Source organism: Megalobrama amblycephala, linkage group LG2 (assembly GCF_018812025.1).
Source record: "Megalobrama amblycephala isolate DHTTF-2021 linkage group LG2, ASM1881202v1, whole genome shotgun sequence".
In the NCBI taxonomy this organism is placed as follows: domain Eukaryota; kingdom Metazoa; phylum Chordata; class Actinopteri; order Cypriniformes; family Xenocyprididae; genus Megalobrama; species Megalobrama amblycephala.
The window spans coordinates 52065983-52086008 of NC_063045.1; the positions used below are offsets into that span (position 1 = coordinate 52065983).

At 37.7% G+C, this 20026-nt stretch overlaps 1 protein-coding gene across 2 annotated transcripts in view; it reads right to left on the reverse strand.

Annotated features, from left to right (window-relative positions):
* The window catches only part of uvrag (UV radiation resistance associated gene), a 131226-nt gene that overhangs the window by 59077 nt on the left and 52123 nt on the right, over positions 1–20026 (reverse strand). For both annotated transcript variants that reach the window (XM_048180779.1, XM_048180780.1), the window contains 3 exons: positions 18867–18954; positions 18392–18452; positions 10817–10982 (listed from right to left, as the gene is read on the reverse strand). In XM_048180779.1, coding sequence (XP_048036736.1) covers positions 10817–10982; positions 18392–18452; positions 18867–18954 — 315 coding nt within the window. The remainder of the gene's footprint in view (positions 1–10816; positions 10983–18391; positions 18453–18866; positions 18955–20026) is intronic.

The following is a 20026-nucleotide window of genomic DNA, read 5'->3' on the forward strand; positions in this document are numbered from 1 at the left end:
GGAGACAATTTGGACGAGAAGATATTAACAAGAGCTGAATGATTTAAAGAACAATGGAAACATGGCACGATCCACACCTCAAGAACGTTTAGAAGATAGAGGGATGGAAATTAGGAGAAGACAGCCAGAAGGATGATGTATTTAGTTGCCGGGCACAGCCTGGCTCCAGTCTTCTGTCTTTATGATGATCGCTTTTATCAACTTTCAGCCTCATCAAACTGATTCTGGCAGACCCAGACTTTGTCCCTGAGGGCCAAATAAAAAAGACTGACGAATCTTTCCACTGTCTTCAGATGATATCAGCCCTTGAAGAAGTCATTATGTTATGAATCACACTGCTAAATCACAAAATTTAATGGTTTGATTGGAATAGTTTAATTTTTTGATGTCTCAAGAAATGCATTCAGACAAGGAGGAACTAAGTTGTGATCCTTTGAAAGATGGAAATAAAATACAACCAGTCAACCCTAAAAAGGAAGTACAGGCCATCTTAGCAGTCATCATCAAAAGATCCTTTAATAATTTGCCTTTCCTTTGAGCTCACAGTTCCTCATGGCCGCCCTCTCTTGTCTGGGAGCCCAAACTGGCAACTCCTCAACTCATGGAGCGATGTGTCAATCCCTACTTCCATTTTTACGCTTGTCATAAAGTCCTTCTGAAAATGTGGACAGCGCCATTATACAGTTCCCAATAAAAGCCGATATGAGAGGAGGGCTTGGGTTTAATGGGCCAATCTCTGGACTCCATCACCCAGAGTACATCTGGATCGCATCTCCCGGCCTCTTCGAGCTCTGCGGCAATCAGCCGTGCTGCAATGGGCTAGAAGTGAAGAAATGTGGGTGCAACGTGTTGTTAGAGTCCATTGCATTTCAAGAATGCATCCAGGGGGCCGAAAGAAGCTTCCAAGATTGCAAAGAACGTTACGGAAAAAGAATTGTGTGTATATTTAGTGCTACATTAAGGAAAGAGGACGGCCAAGGAATAGTGGATCAAATTGGTACGTCTTGTTTTTCTGGAGCAAAAAACTCCAAACCACATCATTTGGTCACAGATGAAGCATCCCAGGTGGAGAAGGAAGGAAGGAACTGCAGAGCTGCACTCCAAGACCGTCTCACTGGGAGACAATCACTCTAATATGCAGAGAAAGTAAAGGGGGAAAAAGCAATGGTCTGGTATGGTGGTAGCGTAATGGTCAGAGCTGCTAACCTTACGTTTACGCCTTCAATACCAAGTAGAACTGACCTTGGATCCGGAAATTTATCGAGATCCCATTTCTGTCTGTCCAATTAGTGCATTTCAACTCACTTTAAATAGGAATTTTGGCTAAATAACAAGTAAAAGTAGTGGACAGAAGAGTTTTAATAAGAAGCAAAGAAGGTTGTATGTTGAAAATTATGGTTTTATGGCCGAATTGGGATTAGTCAGATTTCATTTACGAGACTGCTGGGTCAATATTAGAGTGAATGTTCAGGTTTAATGGATGAGCCCTGCACAATTTAAGAACCTGTAAAATCAAATAAACACGGAAATGACTCAGAATGTGACTTTGGAATATGGCCTGACACTAAAAGTTACACAATTACAGCTAAAGAGACATCTAGTGCTGTATAACCATATACTGGTGAAAAAAAAAATGACAAGAAATTACTGGCTCTGTTCCAAAACCTAGTGAGCTGCCTCTCTGTCTACTGCCTAAATAGGTAACATCATAGCCAAAATGGATTTTTAAATGGGTCTACATCAATAGGAAACCACAATGATCCAACAATCCAATCAATTCCTAATGGACAAAATCAAGTTTCACTCGAATATACAGTATGTCACAGCATGTGATTCTTCAATAACTACAAAAATCCCATGGCACACACTAATATTGGGTAAAATAAACTTGAATTAGATTTATTTTTATCATGTTGATTTTTAAATTATATAAATCAACATTTCAATCCACTCTGCCCACCACTTTTCCAATTTTTTTTAACCAACTGGTCTAGAAACAAAGACTTTTACCTCTGATTTCTTGGGTCATGACCACTAGTCAAGTCACCTTTATTTATACAGCGCAATGCAGATTGTGTCATAACAGCTTTACAGTGATAACTGGTATATAATTTTGGCTGCACAGCAGCTCTTAAAGAAAATGGTGTCAGTATGCATCTTAAAGGATTAGTCCACTTTTAAATAAACTTTTCCTGATAATTTACTCACCCCCATGTCATCCAAGATGTCCATGTCTCTCTTTCTTCAGTCGAAAAGAAATTAAGGTTTTTGATGAAAACATTCCAGGATTTTTCTCCATATAGTGGACTTCAATGGGCACCAAACAGTTGAAGGTCAAAATTAGTTTCACTGCAGCTTCAAATTGTTCTACACGATTCCAGACGAGAAATAAGGGTCTTATCTAGAGAAATCATCTCTCATTTTCTAAAAAAAAAAAAAAAAAAAATTAAATTTTATACATTTTAACCAGAAATGCTCATCTTGAACTAGCTCTCTTCTTCTTCTTCTCTATTAGAATTCCGGCAGTGTAGACACTGCTAAGTGTATTACTGCCCTCCACAGGTCAAAGTTTGAACTAATTGTTTATACTATTGAACTAGCATACTGCATATAAAAATTAGTTCAAACTTTGACCTGTGTAGGGCAGTAATACACTTAGCAGCGTCTACACTGCTGGAATTCAAACAGAGGAGAAGAAGAGAGCTAGTTCAAGATCAGCATTTCTGGTTGAAATGTATAAATTTTTAGAAAATAAGTGATTGTTTCTCTAGATATGACCATTATTGTCTCATCTGGGATTGTGTAGAACAATTTGAAGCTGCAGTGAAACTAATTTTGATCTTCAACTGTTTGGTGCCCATTGAAGTCCACTATATAGAGAAAAATCCTGGAATGTTTTCATCAAAAACTTTAATTTCTTTTCGACTGAAAGACATGGACATCTTGGATGACATGGGGGGTGAGTAAATTATCAGGAAAAGTTTTTTTAAAAATGGACTAATCCTTTAAGTAAATTCAGTATTGATTCATTCCGATGTAAGAATCAATAGTTATTAATTTAGTTAATTTATCTATATCAGCAATGGAGTAAACACTACTATTTTCAAATATTCTACTTTGATTCCATTATCTGTAAAGGATAAATGAGATGCTGCCTTAAAATTAGTCTATAATTAAGAAGCATTATTTCGCTGCTTACGATATGAAAAAAACCTTTGCTGTTGGAGCACATGAGACACCCTAAAATGTCTAGCTATTCAGCTCACTGGGATTTAATACAGTGCCATTATCATTTCAAAAAGTAACATTACAGAAAAACAAGATCTCCAAATGCTTCACAGTTATGACACTGGGAATTTGGCCTGACAATACTAGCTCTCAATTTATGTACACAGTAGGCTGGAAATTCAAGAATGTTGATATCAACTGTAAAGCTCTGAAGATAACATTATCATTTCAGTAAGCGAACACACTGAAACACAAGTCACATTCTCAATAACATCTCTCCAACATCTCATTTATTATGGGTCGGTTAAGCCTAGTCCTACAGAAACAGGTCAACTGTGACTGGTTATGGAAAATTACACAAAAATTCTTAATTTGAGTCCTCCATGATTCATCACAGGTCAAGTTCATCTACTTAAAGAAGATTTTTGGCTCTCCGATTGTGCTTCAGTGACAAATGGCTAGCGATTAGTGCCACAATACTCACACTTCACTCATCTTTATTCACAATCACTGCCCTGACAACTTTATCATCAGATGGGTAAATCTTGGCCTGGGGTGGTCACATCATTTCGATCTGTGTATACACACGCTGGGTGATCGGATGAAGCCCTAAACAATGTGAGGGAGGTGAGGTCAGAGGTTGTTCCAGCTTATGGGCCACCTCACTGACACCTAGAAGGAGGCTGGATGAAGCTGAACTAAGATGATGCACAGATTGTGGGAATGGTAATGGCAACCCTCACAACGGGAAATCTATGATTGCGCGTAATTCAAAATTGAATTGCGAATGCCTTTTATGCTTCAGTTCAACTCCTGAAATCCTGTGAGATGTGATCAATGCCATTCAAACACAAATTCATGAACTGAAAGGGAACCAATTCTTTGATTCAGCTCTGACTTTGCCCAGCTCTGACTTTAGTGAGTGCCTGTAACAAGTGTACTTGAAGTCGCTTTAGATAAAAGCATCTGTTAAATGACTACTTACTGTATGTCTTATAGCTAAAAAAAAATGACAGCTTAATTCACTCTGTTTGGCTGTAAACCACAGTCTACAAAGAAATGTCATTCAGTAAGTGCAGTTCTGAGGACCTCCGGTGCTTCTTCCCAAAATGGAGGAGATTAATGGGCTGCCCACTATACAAACCCAAGACTATGACAGAGAGATAGACATATGAATGCCAGACCCAACAGGCCATGAGAGAGATAGAGAAGATGATTTAAGACCGCATTTATCAAGCGTAAGGCTGACACAATGTTAAACAATGACACTTTGCGGCTGATTACGGCTCATATTGCTGTAAGTTATGGTGTGTGGAGGTCACGGGGTTACGGTAGGAGTGGGGATAATAGGATCTGGTGCAGGCCCGGCTCGTGCGGAGTTAATTACGAGGGCCACATAGGTCCCTCTGTTCTCCTTCTCCTTGTAACTCATACTTAAATGAGCTTTGGAGTCCTGACTTCTGAAGGGTTAGACCCTCATCTTCTCACCGGCACCTGATTCATCTGCAAACACACATACATGGGGCCGTTTAAACAGCTGAGCGGCTTCACCCCCTGCTCAGCTGCTGCTAATGGCCATGTGCTGGCCGCCCCTCACACAAACAAGCATACATTCACAAACACACATTCTAAGGGTCAGGAAGAGTGTGTCCTGATTGTTGTTTGACTTTCATAACAGCGCTGTCTCCAGGGAGTCGCTGTGACTGGCAGAGAGGGGAGGTGGGCGGCCGCGCGTACTGTCTGTGAACCTTGTAAAAGCTTGTACTTCACTGGTGCTCCGCAGAAAGACGGACTATTGTGTTACATTCATGTGGCTGAAAATTGCAGAAAATCTAGAGATCTATACATCAATGTTGAACGCAACAAATCGGAACGCTATGTGGGGGACGTGTGCCCTAGACATAACTGAAAATGGGAAATGTGCAAGGCCTAATCTGAGCCAGCCGCAGCTAGTGATGTGGTCATTTCTACTTGACGGATAAATCAGATGCTATTTTTGGCTCTTTTTTAAATATTTGGTCTATGAAGCAGAATTGAGGTTGTAGCTAACTAGAAGTAGTCACACTATTAATTTAAAGGGATAGTTCGACCAGAAATTAAAATTCAGTAATCGTTTATTCACTCTCATGTCGTTCCAAACCTGAATGACTTTGTTTTTTTCCACGAACAACAAAAGTCATACAGGTTTTCAACAATGTGAGGTTACGTGAATGATGACAGAATGTTTGTTTGGGGGTGGGGGATATTCCTTTAACTCTATTTTTTTGTAGCCTAACAGTAGTTCAGCTGCTTTCAAAACTGGAGCAAACTTTTAAAGGAGCCCTAGATTCAAAAATTGAATTTACCTTGGCATAGTTAAATAACAAGAGTTCAGTACATGGAAATGACATACAGTGAGTCTCAAACTCCATTGTTTCCTCCTTCTTATATAAATCTCATTTGTTTAAAAGACCTCAGAAGAATAGGCGAATCTCAACATAACACAGACTGTTACGTAACAGTCGGGATCATTAATATGTACGCCCCCAATATTTGCATATGCCAGCCCATGATTGAGGCATTACACAAGGGCAGCCAGTATTAACGTCTGGATGAAAGGCATTACACAAGGGCAGAACGTCTGGATGTGCACAGATGAATCAACAGACTAGGTAAGCAAGCAAGGACCACAGCGAAAAAGGGCAGATGGAGCGATAATAACTGACATGATTCATGATAACATGATATTTTTTGTGATATTTGTAAATTGTCTTTCTAAATGTTTCGTTAGCATGTTGCTAATTACTGTTAAATGTGTTTAAAGTTGGTTAAAGTTACCATCGTTTCTTACTGTATTCACGGAGACAAGAGCCGTCGCTATTTTCATTTTTAAACACTTGCAGTCTGTATAATTCATAAACACAACTTCATTCTTTATAAATCTCTCCAACAGTGTAGCATTAGCCGTTAGCCACGGAGCATAGCCTCAAACTCATTCAGAATCAATGTAAACATCAAAATAAACACTGTACTTACTCGATTAGACATGCTGCATGACGAACACTTTGTAAAGATCCATTTTGAGGGTTATATTAGCTGTTTGAACTTTTTTTTATGTTGTTTAAAGCAAGCGCGAGCTCCGTGGGCGTGGAGCACGAGAATTAAAGGGCCACACGCCCTGAATCGGCTCATTTCTAATTATGCCCCAAAATAGGCAGTTAAAAAAATGAATTAAAAAAAATCTATGGGGTATTTTGAGCTGAAACTTAATAGACACATTCAAGGGACACCTTAGACTTATATTACATCTTTTTAAAAAAAAGTTCTAGGGCACCTTTAACTGCATTTATTATAAAATTATTTGTAGTTTAAGCTAACACTCTTAGATGTGTTCAAATTGCAGAATAATAATAAAAAAAAGTTCACAAAAAAACTGTGCCCTTCAATTTACTATAAACTTCAAAAGTTTGGGGACAGTAAGATTTTTTTGTGAAAAAAGTATCTTATGGTCAAGGATGCATTTCAAAAATCAAAATGCTGATTTGCTGCTCAAAAAAACATTTCTTAATATTATCAGTTAAAAACAGCTGCATTGCTTTAATGTTTTAACTGTGATGCATTTTTTACAAGACTAGAAAGTGTAAACATTCAAGAGAACATAATTTATTCAAAATAAGGGCTTTTCCTACTGCGCTTAAAGCCAGGTTATCGTCGTTCTGAACGCCACTTTTAACCCTGGGTTTACACCCCGAATTTCACACTTATAATTTAGAAGCAGGGTTAGCACCGCTTTTTACCCAGTGTAAACTCTGCATTGTAACAGTAAATTCAGCGTTTGAAAGGAAAAATGTAAAATGCTGACAGAAAACGCGACAATTTGAGTGAATAAGAGACCGTTTCATTCTTACCTTTATAGTCCGATATGTCTATTCAGTATAAACTTATATAGTACAGCCGGCAATGTAAACAGGTCATGTCACTCGCGTGCTAAGTTATCCAATGACACTGATACAGCAAATATGCACATAAGAACATTAACCCAAGGTTTAGGAATGTACAATGTGAAACGTGAAGCAAGATAACCCAGTATTCTGTTAACCCGGGGTTTAAAATGACCAAGTCTGAAAAGCCCTATAGAAATCTTTTCTAACATTATAAATGTCTTTACTTTCACCTTTGATCAATTTAATGCATCCTTGCTGAATAACAGTATTATATCTTTAAATATTACTGACCCCAAACTTTTGAAAGGTAGTATATATTAATATTCTTTAATACAATTATTATTATTATTATTATTATTATTATTAGATAGACATATTGGTGGTAGATTGCATCTCACTGTTTATGTCAGTGTTTGCATCACCTGTTTTTCCAAAGTGTCGCAATCAGACCACAAGATAGCACAAACAACACAGCATGGCGCTGATAATGCTAACGCCACGGATTTGCTTTCCAGGGAGAGCATAAACTGATAAAAAAAAAAGTATACTATGAATGCAATATAAGTTACATTGTATAAAAATGTCTGCCAAATGCCATCATAGCAAATCAAAATTAAAATTAAAGTTGAAAAATCAATCAAGTCATGCAATTATTGTGTTTCATGAGTCATTTCCGAGTACTTGTGTGCAGTTTCAGCATGAGAAGAAGAGGGGAAGAGCTGGCACAATCCAGGATTATTCTTTCTGCCCCCCTCTCTCTCATCTCTCCATCTTCTTCCTCCTCATTTATAAGCTGTTGAAATCAGCCATTAATCCTACATCAAAAGCGGAGAAAGGCATCTCGACCCGTCATTCAAAAGGGGGCCCATCTGATTATAACAATCCAATTTTATTGCAAGTTTCATTAAGGGGCTTTTCGCCATGTGCGGAATGCAGGAATGTGATACCTCTCTGGGCATGTGCACCACAGACATGTAATCAGCACACACCAGCAGCCTCGCTTCTTGGATCGCTCCTGCTTAGTTACGGCACCAAAACACAGAAAAACAATAATTTCAACAAGGTAGCCGGCGTTGTAATTGCAGTGCCCACACATTCTGGCATTAAAATGCCAGGGTCTTCTGACCCCACAGGCCAAGCCCGAAGAGTATGCATCCGTCTCCATGGCAACTACAGCATAGCATGCACACAAAAAGTCAAATTACAAGCATCTTAACATCACATCTCACCCTGAGGATGCAATTTAACATGAAACTATGAAGATTAGGGGGACAAGACTGCATTCATGATGGTGGTTTCAAAAGTTGCGTAAGAATCTCATTAGATGATGAAATGTTACTCTAGCTGCTGGAGTTATAAACATGGACATAAGAAGGATATCAAAAGTAAAACTGTTTACAAACAGACTTGGAGGAATAGAATGAACCTTTTACAAGCATTAATGCAATCATATTGCTATCTTCAAATAACAACAATGCAACTATGACTCATGGGTTATTGAAAATGTCATCATGATGTAGTCATTACAAGAAGAAGAAAAAAGTCAGAGCCATGGCCTAGTGGTAAGTTCCCACATGTTGAGTTGTGGTGCTTATACAGACAATACAAGTTTGAGTCTGGTTTGCAACAATTCTAGAGCTGAAATTATGTTTTGAAGTAATCGATTACATCGCTTATGAAAATAAAATGATTGGAGTCGATGCATCTCACAGATATATGCCTCTGAATTCTTGGCACTAGTTACAGTTATTATTTATAAGAAAATTCTCAATAGATTAATTGACTAATCGTAAAAAATAATCAATATATTAATCGATTATCAAAATGATCGTTAGTTGCGGGCCTAAAAAATTCTTATCACTTCCTGCCCTCTTTGTACCATCAATAAACGTGACAAAAAGTCATTTTTTTAAATAAAAAAGTAAAAACAAAACAGTACAAAAAAAAAAAAAAAACTAAAAAAATTAATTAAAATTAAACAAAAAAAACTTCCATAAGTGGTGCAGTTCTGCCACTTTGATGCAATGTGTCAAATAGTAAGATACGTAAACATATTATACACAAACTTAAGCAAGCAAGAGACCCTCTTTCACTAATGTTATTTATCTCCCATACTGCAACAGACTGTAAATCTACAGAGAGGGAGGATGAGATAAAAAGATGAAAGAAAAGAGACTTAAAGAGGAATGGATGAAAGGGAGGCGAGGGGCTCATGGGGACAGGGCGGGCACATGAAAGCCAGACTCCTGTGGCGTTTAAGTAGCGTTTAATTCAAGAAAGGCCTTAAACCACTACTGAACACACATATTGAACCAGACAGGTGTACAAATTACACACATGCATAAAGCGCAGGTGCAAAAAACATGCATAAATATTCCTCTGTGTCAAGGGAAGAAAGTCTTTAGAGGGGGTGTATCACACACAGTTTCTGCCAATCTCATGTTAATCTTGAGTACATATAGAGTAACAATGCATCCGTCATATCTCCGAAAAGTCTTTAGTTTTGTCATATTTATAAAAGATAGATATGCTAAACTGAGTCTTTCCGAAAAAAGCAGAGTTCTTGGAGTTGTGTCTGCCGTCAGTGCTGTGGGCAGAGCTAAAGAGTCACGAGCGCGCACAGAGATCGCATGCGACATCTTTATAAATAAAAAAGGGAACAAAAACGGTGTTGTTTACATTACATTATATTCACTTGCACGCCGATTGCCAACAAAATACAGACATCTGATGCAGCTTTACTCACCACCCGTGATCTGCAAATCCAGCACCGAACTGGGACTTGTTTACAAAGTATTCATTACTGAATTCCCGGGAACAAACAAACATACGTGCACAACTCTGTTGCTGCCTTGGAAAAACAAACTTCATCCTCTGTTCCCTTAACGCTGGGTTCTTTGGGAAGCTGAAAAAGGTTATCTTTCCCCTTACAACCAAAAACACACTCCTTTGGTGACAGGAGCTGCGTCTCATTTCGGAGGCTGCGTCCTCCGGAGGTCGTATTTGAAGGCTGCATACGTCATCAAGGATGTCATATTTAAGAAAAGTAACCGTAATAAAATTGACTGGTATTCATTGTGAGGTGTAAAATACTGTAATTTCTTTCTTATGTTGCAATCTAACGGTTATTTTTCTTAAATGAGACTGCCTCGATGGTATATGCAGACTTCAAAGGGTGCAGCCCTTGAATTGATGAAAAATCTCTCGGCTTCCGCATCCCTAACGAAACGCGTTGATGGGCGTGCTCTTGCTCTTGCTCTGGGTGATGTGTGTGTGCACACTTATCAGGGAGAAGTGCCCATACAAGGAATTCCGCTCTCTTTTGACGTCATACAGGACACACTCGAAAAAAAACTCTCCGAATCCTGTACCGAAACCGCAAGTAGTGGATTTGGCACAGAAATACTCCGTCATACGTCTAACTCGTGTTTTGAAACTTTGGCCACGTTTAACATGAGAATGCAACTCTTTAACAGTGTAAATAAGTCAGAATACATGAAATAGCATTACGCCGCCCCTTTAGAGTGTAATGCATGAGATAAATCAAATGGCTTCGCTGCTTAAAACTATTAATAAAAAAGGAGGGAAAAAAGAGATTTACAGACCTATGAAAAATGTAGTCCAAATAATCAGTGAGCAATACAACACAAAAAAAACATTCTTACTCTCTCTCCTTCTCTGTGAGTTTGTCAGTGATGGTGTCTTTGATGGAGGAACGGGAACCCTTGTGGATGACTGGATACCTGAGCGGAATCTGCAGGAAGCATGATATCATCAGCACCAGGTGTGCCGTGTAACCTAGAGCCACCGCAATACTCCCATCATCCTTTGCTGCAGCGGAAAAGAGAACAAAAAAAAAAGAAGGAAATATGTTAGAAAATTTGTTCAAATAAAAGAAAAATGAAGCGCAACAAATAAAACTCAAATAAGACAGTAAACAGGCGAATCTCATAAAGAAATATCCCAGTCATATTCTAACCAGAATCAAAAAGGAATTAAAGGTGCCCTAGATTGTTTTTTTTACAAGATGTAATATAAGTCCTAGGTGTCTCCTGAATGTGTTTGTGAAGTTTCAGCTCAAAATACCCCATAGATTTTTTTAAATTAATTTTTTTAGCTGCCTATTTTGGGGCATCATTAACTATGCACTGATTTTTTCAGCACGGCCCCTTTAAGAGATGCGCTCCCTCTGCCCCACGAGCTCTCGACTATATATACATCGCATAAACAAAGTTCACACAGCTAATATAACCCTCAAATTGATCTTTACAAGATGTTCGTCATGCATGCTGTATGCATGCTTCGAATTATGTGAGTAAAGTTTTATTTAGATGGTTACGTTTGATTCTGTGTGAGTTTGAGGCTATGCTCTGTGGCTAAAGCTAACATTACACACTGTTGGAGAGATTTATAAAGAATGAAGTTGTGTTTATGAATTATACAGACTGCACATGTTTAAAAATGAAAATAGCAACGACTCTCGTCTCCGTGAATACAGTAAGAAACGATGGTAACTTTAACCACATTTAACAATATATTAGCAACATGCTAACGAAACATTTAGAAAGACAATTTACAAATATCACTAAAAATATCATGATATCATGGATCATGTCAGTTATTATTGCTCCATCTGCCATTTTTCGCTGTTGTTCTTGCTTGCTTACCTTGTCTGTGCACAGATCCAGCCGTTAATACTGCCTTTCCTTGTCTAATGCGTCGAATGGGCTGGCATTATGCAAATATTGGGGTCATACATATTAATGATCCCGACTGTTGCGTAACAGTCGGTGTTATGTTGAGATCCGAGCGTTTTCCGGAAGTCTTTTAAACAAATGAGATTTACATAAGAAGGAGGAAACAATGGGGTTTGAAACTCAATGTATGTCTTTTCCATGTACTGAACTCTTGTTATTCAACTATGCCGAGGTAAATTCAAATTCTGATTCTAGGGCACCTTTAAATACTTTATTTAAAAAAATGAAGCCTATTTTAGGACCATTAAGATTTTTTACCATTGTGATTATTCAAATTCATTAAATTCATTATATATATATATATATATATATATATATATATATATATATATATATATATATATATATATATATATATATATATATATATATATATATATATATATATACAGGGAGTGCAGAATTATTAGGCAAGTTGATTTTCTGATCATATTTTTTTCCCAAGCACATTTTACCAATTCCAATCCACATCAATCTTAATAACTACTATTAATATTGTTTTTAATCATTTATAAGTGATATATAATTGTTCATGAAGGCTGGAAATGAAAAATGCCTTATATTCAGGTGTGCAGAATTATTAGGCAAGTTTTCTTTTACAGGCAAAATGAGCCAAAAAAGAGATTTAACTCAGACTGAAAAGTCAAAAATTATTAAATACTCATGAGAAGGACGCAATACTAATGCAATACTAGAAATTGCAAAGTTAAAGCATGACCAAGGGACAGCAAAATGCTCATTGGGTCAGCGGGGTCAGACAAAAACAGGTGGAAAAGAAAAGACACATGTTAACTGCAAAATAATTAAGAATTAAGGTGAAGAATTAAGTGTGAAACCATCAGGAACCCTTTAGTCTCCAGCGCCACCATTTTCCAGAGCTGCAACCTACCTGGAGTCTCCAGAAGTGCAAGGTGTCAGGATCTCAGAGACTTAGGTTAGCTAAAGAATCCTAAAAAATGACCTGCACTTGATAAGAATCACAAGCTGAAGTGTTATAAAATACATGAAGACTGGGTTTTAATAGGGCTTATAGACAGACAGCTTGAGAATGACTCCTGATGGACCAGCACCACATCCTCTTGTACCACTGTTTGAAGAATTTATCCAGAATCTGGCAGTAAGGTGTTTGAGTTCACTTTTAGTCCATCTCTTATCCTGAAATGTCTGTCTTGCAGAGATGGACTAAAAATGATCTTCCAAAACTTACTGCCAGATTCTGGAAGATAAATTCTTCAAACAGTGGTACAAGAGGATGTGGTGCTGGTCCTTCAGGAGTCACTCTCAAGCTGTCGGTTTATAAGGCCTATAAAAACCCAGTCTTCATGTATTTTATAACACTTCAGCTTGTGATTCTTATCAAGTGCGGGTCATTTTTTAGGATTCTTTAGCTAACCTAAGTCTCTGAGATCCTGAGACCTTGCACTTCTGGAGACTCCAGGTAGGTTGCAGTTCTGGAAAATGGTGGCGCTGGAGACTAAAGGGTTCCTGATGGTTTCACACATAATTCTTAATTATTTTGCAGTTAACATGTCTTTTCTTTTCCACCTGTTTTTGTCTGACCCCGCTGACCCAATGAGCATTTTGCTGTCCCTTGGTCATGCTTTAACTTTGCAATTTCTAGTATTGCATTAGTATTGCGTCCTTCTCATGAGTATTTAATAATTTTTGACTTTTCAGTCTGAGTTAAATCTCTTTTTTGGCTCATTTTGCCTGTAAAAGAAAACTTGCCTAATAATTCTGCACACCTGAATATAAGGCATTTTTCATTTCCAGCCTTCATGAACAATTATATATCACTTATAAATGATTAAAAACAATATTAATAGTAGTTATTAAGATTGATGTGGATTGGAATTGGTAAAATGTGCTTGGGAAAAAAATATGATCAGAAAATCAACTTGCCTAATAATTCTGCACTCCCTGTATATATATATATAAAATAACATTGTTGTCTAATAATCTATATAATAAATTTTAGACATTTTTAAGAGAACATAAAATAAATGACAATGCAAAACATATTAGTAATCCAAAAATGGTTCTTAATTTTTTTTATACAGTGCTACATCCTCCATTTTAGTTGAGGTCAAAAGTTGTACATTGTGATTTAAAGGATGAGTCACAACAACTGAAGTTATTTCACTTCAATCTGAAGTTATAAATCAGAGGCCATTTGTTAAGTTGATGGAAGCTGATGAAGGCCATTCATTTTGTCTCCTTAGGGCTTGATTTATAGGGAGCCAAATAATAACCTAATACCATACAAAACTTCAGTTCACCTCAGCGATGCCCTTTCCTGATGGGGTCAAAGGCATCACCAGAGGCTAAAAGCTACTCTGAAAACAAGGATCGGCTTAATGTTAGTGTTCTGTCTTTAAATGTGTATAATAACACTCCAACGTGTGCATTTCCTAAATAATTATATGCAATCTAAATCACTCTGATGGCCCCATTACTGTCTGAACAGCAACCTTTTGGGGCATTTCTGGCAAATTCAAATAAAAAGCCCAAATGCCAAGCAAAAATATTTAGTTGCTAAGCAACTGGAAGGACAACAGGTCAACTAGTAATTATGTGCTGTGAAAAAAAAAAAAAGTTTTTTTTTCCTTAAAAAAACACACACACTTCTGCTTTATTATAAACATGCATCCAAACTACACTTCCCAGAACACCCTTGCAACTACACATGCTCCATTGTACTCACTACATTTCAGCTTACAGAAAGTGTCGAGGCTAGAACAGACAAGTATTTGCAGATAAAAATAACGTACTGTGAGCACAGACCATATCACTTATGGAAAGGCTTATTTTGTTTCAGAAATAAGTTGTATATGCATATCAGTTGTCATTTTGTGCTTTCAAAATCCATGAATGAGAAAACTGTGCCAAGCAATAGCCACATATGTGAAGGACTGCATATGCATGTATGTGAATAATGCGTGTTGTTGCGTGCACGGTTCAACCTGGCTTCCATTAACCTCTCTGTTCTTTTGAAGTCATGCCTCCTTTGCCTGAAAAAAGCCAAACCTGATTCTCTGCGACACATACAGTGCTGCCTAAAGGACACATGGGAAATGAGATGAATAACTCTCCCCACAGCCAGCACAACAAAGGACATCACTTGTACCCATCACACACAATTCATTCTCCTTATTAAAAACCCCAAAAGCCAAACTATAGGGAACTGGGAGATGAATGCCCTAATAAAATCCTTTTCTCTAATATAATGCGAGAAGTCAGAAGGTCCGACCACGGTTCTTGCTGTGTGAATAACTGACTGGAGTGATCTCACTCTTAACCACAAGTTGAAGGGTTTCATGGACACAGGGCTCCATTGATCAGAACAGAGGAGGATGATTGATTGATGGCCTGGAGCCTGTGATCCACAGCCAGACTGAAGAAACCCAGAAATCAAGAGAATTACAGCCAGTGAAGCAGAACTGACTGGGGAGTCAAGAGCTCCTCGCCAGATGAGTCTAGATTCGCTTTATCTGATTCTGAACTGATTTAATTCAGAACGTGACAGCGGACCACAGTTGGCAATGCAAAGAAATCCAACGTTATTATTTCCGACTTTTTTAATGCAGACATGTATGCGTGATACACTGGAATACAATTTCATGACATCAAACGACACATTTAAAACCCAAAAAATTCATGAAAATGTTCTCGAAATCCACTCAAAAGCCACTGAAATGTGAAAATATTCAATATTTTACTGATATGAGCTATCAGTACTACCAACAATTGTAATTTCAAAATGGCCAAATATCAACTGATTAATCAGCTCGGCTCAGTTCCAGTGTAAGGGTGTGTTCACACTTGGCAGGTTTGGTTCGATTGCTCTGTTAGTGTGGTTTATTTGAGTAAGGGTGCTTTCACAATTGCCTCATTTAGTTCGGTTGAATCGCACTAGAGTTCGTTGCCCCCCTTGTGGACCAAACAAGTGTACCGAGACCTCCTTGAATAGAAACGAACTCTGGAGCGGTTCGCTTGAGATGTGAAAGCAATCTGACCCAACGGATCAAACGATAGCATAATTCATAATGGGAAATGTGTTATATAAAAAGTAGTAGTGTCTGATTCTGTGAGTGAGCACATTAGTTACCGTAGTTGAAAACCGTAGTTGAGTGCCTCTTCATCTTAAAATGTTGTGTAATTGCGCTTCTCAGTGCAAGAATGCTGTCCCGACGAAGCCTTGATTCCGGCTCTACCTGCATTATAACATTCATATATGGTCTCGACACAGTTCGCCTACTAGACAGCGCTGGGAGATCCAGAGAGAGCACATTTGAATTTGACGCAGTATTAATATGAATAGTATATAATATAACAGCGGGAATGACGGCTACATTCGTACAGTGTTTGCGTGTGTCAGGTAATCGCATTTAATTTGCATAAACACATTTTGGTATGCTTTGAAATGTTGCCTTTGTGAAAGCGAACCTAACCAAGAAGAAAATGCAAGATTGTAACAAATTTAGTCCCTGTTATGGAACAAAACAAATGATCCATAGGTGTGAAAATGCCAAAAGTGTGACGCTGCCATCCAAACCTTGGTGTGCACCAAACCAGTGGACTGAAGGCCCTGAAAAGGTGGGTCTTGGTTGGCTTCCAATCAAAATCTAGTGCGTTTCTACTGAAATATGAATGCAACACAAACCAAAGACATTTAAACGAACCAAAAATAGAATGTGATTTCATAAGATGCGACTCTAAAAAGGACAGAATGCTCAAGCATAACTGTTTTTTTCTCATCATATGAGCTACATTGGCCATTACAGTTCAGTACAGGTGACGGAAACGCTGTCTCCTTGCAGCAGATCTTCTTTTGTGTGCAACGGAGGAATTCGTGGCAGTGTTTTGACTTACACATTTTATAAGCTTTTCACAAATTCTCAGCTGGTAAAAATAACATCATATGTATGCACATACAATGAGCCCATTTAGCCCAGCACACAGCTTTGGTTTGAATGTTCGGTAAGTTCCACCGAAAAAAAGCCTTAAGCCTTTATTTTTTTTTTTTAGCTTAAGGTTTGGTGTTAAAAATGACAGTGTAAAAGCTAAGTGGACCAGGACTAAATGTATCATTTTCTTTTTCAGTCCAGACCAAAAGAACTAAGTGAACCGAACTACAAGTGTGAACACAATTTTGAGCTCATTTTATCGCAAGCGCAAATGCCTAGTCTGAATGCTTGGAAATATAAAACCACAAAAAAGTACTACAAACGCTGGCATGATTTGACACTTCATTCATGTCCACAGCACAACAATTTACTGAAGTTTTCTAATAAGATTTAAAGGTGCCCAAGAATGCTTTTTCACAAGATGTAATATAAGTCTAAGGTGTCTCCTGAATGTGTCTGTGAAGTTTCAGCTCAAAATACCCCATAGATTTTTTTCAATTAATTTTTTTAACTGCCTATTTTGGGGCATCATTAACAATGCACTGATTTAGGCAGCGCCGCCCCTTTAATTTGCGTGCTCCCTGCCACATGAGCTGTCGACTATATTACAGTGCATTTACAAAGTTCACACAGCTAATATAACCCTCAAATGGATCTTTACAAGATGTTCGTCATGCATGCTGTATGCATGCTTCGAATTATGTGAGTAAAGTATTTATTTGGATGTTAACGTTTTATTCTGAGTGAATTTGAGGCTGTCCTCCGTGGCTAACGGCTAATGCTACACTGTTGGAGAGATTTATAAAGAATGAAGTTGTGTTTATGAATTATACAGACTGCAAGTGTTTAAAAATGAAAATAGCGACGGCTCTTGTCTCCGTGAATACAGTAAGAAACGATGGTAACTTTAACCACATTTAACAGTACATTAGCAACATGCTAACGAAACATTTAGAAAGACAATTTACAAATATCACTAAAAATATCATGTTATCATGGATCATGTCAGTTATTATTGCTCCATCTGCCATTTTTTGCTATTGTTCTTGCTTGCTTACCTAGTCTGTTGATTCACCTGTGCACACATCCAGACATTAACTGGCTGCCCTTGTCTAATGCCTTTTATAATGTTGGAAACATGGGCTGGCATTATGCAAATATTGGGGCGTTCACCCCGACTGTTACGTAACAGTCGGTGTTATGTTGAGATTCGCCTGTTCTTCGGAGGTCTTTTAAACAAATGAGATTATAAGGAGGAGGAAACAATGGAGTTTGAGACTCAATGTATGTCTTTTCCATGTACTGAACTCTTGTTATTTAACTATGCTGAGGTAAATTCAATTTTTGAATCTAGGGCACCTTTAATAACATTACTCAAATTTCACTCAATATATTTGAGAATGGAAAATGCAAGCTTTGTCGAGCTGTTTGTAGATTTTTTAACTCATTCAAGCAAGAACGCTTCTTGAAAAAATATTGCCTAATTAATTGGTTAATTAGTAAATCAGTCTGTCACAACTAAGGATGCCCACTTCAAATGTTTCTCAAGTATATTTAATTGCCAATCAAAACTTACCTTGAAAGTCTTCAGAATTGGGCAGTTTGACACCACAAATCACATAATCGTTCTGATTGTTCTGCAAAAAGAAAAAGAAAACAGCAGAAAAGCAGTCGTGAGCAAAGCATTCTGGAACAGCATGAGCAGCCGATAAATCAAATCCTTCATACACCAACTGAAAAAGCTTGGCAGAGGATAGTTTGGTCTGAATGTGGTTTTCTGCTCATTTTCAGTGGCTTTATTTTGTAAACTGATTTGACTCTGTGGGTACCAGGCAGCGTGTGCACTGAACAGTAGTTCTAGGTCATCCTGAAATGGTGAGAAACCAAAGCCAGTAACGCCAGAGTCCGCAAAGACCCCAACCTCTAATATTCCCAGCATGCCACAAGCTCCAGCCATCAGCACAACATGAGAAAGACAGGAAGCTGCATTATGTTTTTGTTGAGCGTGTTTGAGTGTGACATTGTTTGTGTGTGTGGAGTTCAATACTCACCACATCAATGGGATAAATGTAGGAAAGCTCTGATATAAGCTGACGACAGCGGAAAGTGAGCTGGGCGTTAGACTTCAGAAACAGCTCTCTGTTGAAGAACAAACACAGTGGAACTTCAAGATCTTTCAGTCCATATTTAAATTGTGTAAACATACATATATTATTTGTATTATTATCATTATAGCAAAAATATAACAATAATAATAAAAAATAAATGATTAATCTTCATTTTATTTATTTATAATAGTAATATTTTTATTTATTTATTATCTATATTAATATTATTTAATACATTATTATATAAAATGAATACACATGTGCATATAATACACTAGAAAACCTGTGTGTTCAATCATCCACCAAAAACAAACAAATTTGGGACCATTTGGTTAAAAGAAATTGAAAAAATGCCAAGCTCTAATGACATTTGTGTGCCAATGTCACTTGAATGGATATTTATGTTTATCGAATAAAATAAAATTCACATTTTAGGTATGATTTTAGTGTCCAAAAGTTACTAAATACTTTTTGGGACCACTGCATGTGTATAACAAGCAAAAGAAAGTAGCAAGACAGGAAATAACAGGGAGTCACAATCACATGAAAGAAAAACAACAAGAAGAGGAAAGCGAAGAAGAATTAATTGCAATGTTTATATTGGCTTCAGGAAGTTCACTCCACTAATGATGCTCTGAATCATCTCTCTAGTAATGGTAAGAGCTACTCAATTATCATAACTGCCAAATTACAATGAACTTCCTCCACTCTAACCCCATCCTCCAATGGAGCAACCAACCCTAATCAGAACACATCTGTCAAGTAAGGGACACGCCATTACATCAGGACCGGGCGGAGGTTGTGGGACGGGCACAGCTAAAACCAAAAGACCTGTCTAGATGAGGTGCAAGGGGTTGAAAAAATGTTTATTTTTCATGTTCAGCTTTCAGCTACTGGGTCTGTGACTTGAGGAGAAAGATGAAGAGTAATGATAGAGGATAATGTGGTATTCATTTACAGTCATGAAAAGGAGGCAGGAAGGAAATAATGATGAGGTATGAAGGATATACCTTCCTTACTGGACTATAGCTTACATGTGGGTCCACCAGGCCTGCTCTACACCACCCAAAATCCGGTCAAAACATTTCTGTGCAACCACTGTT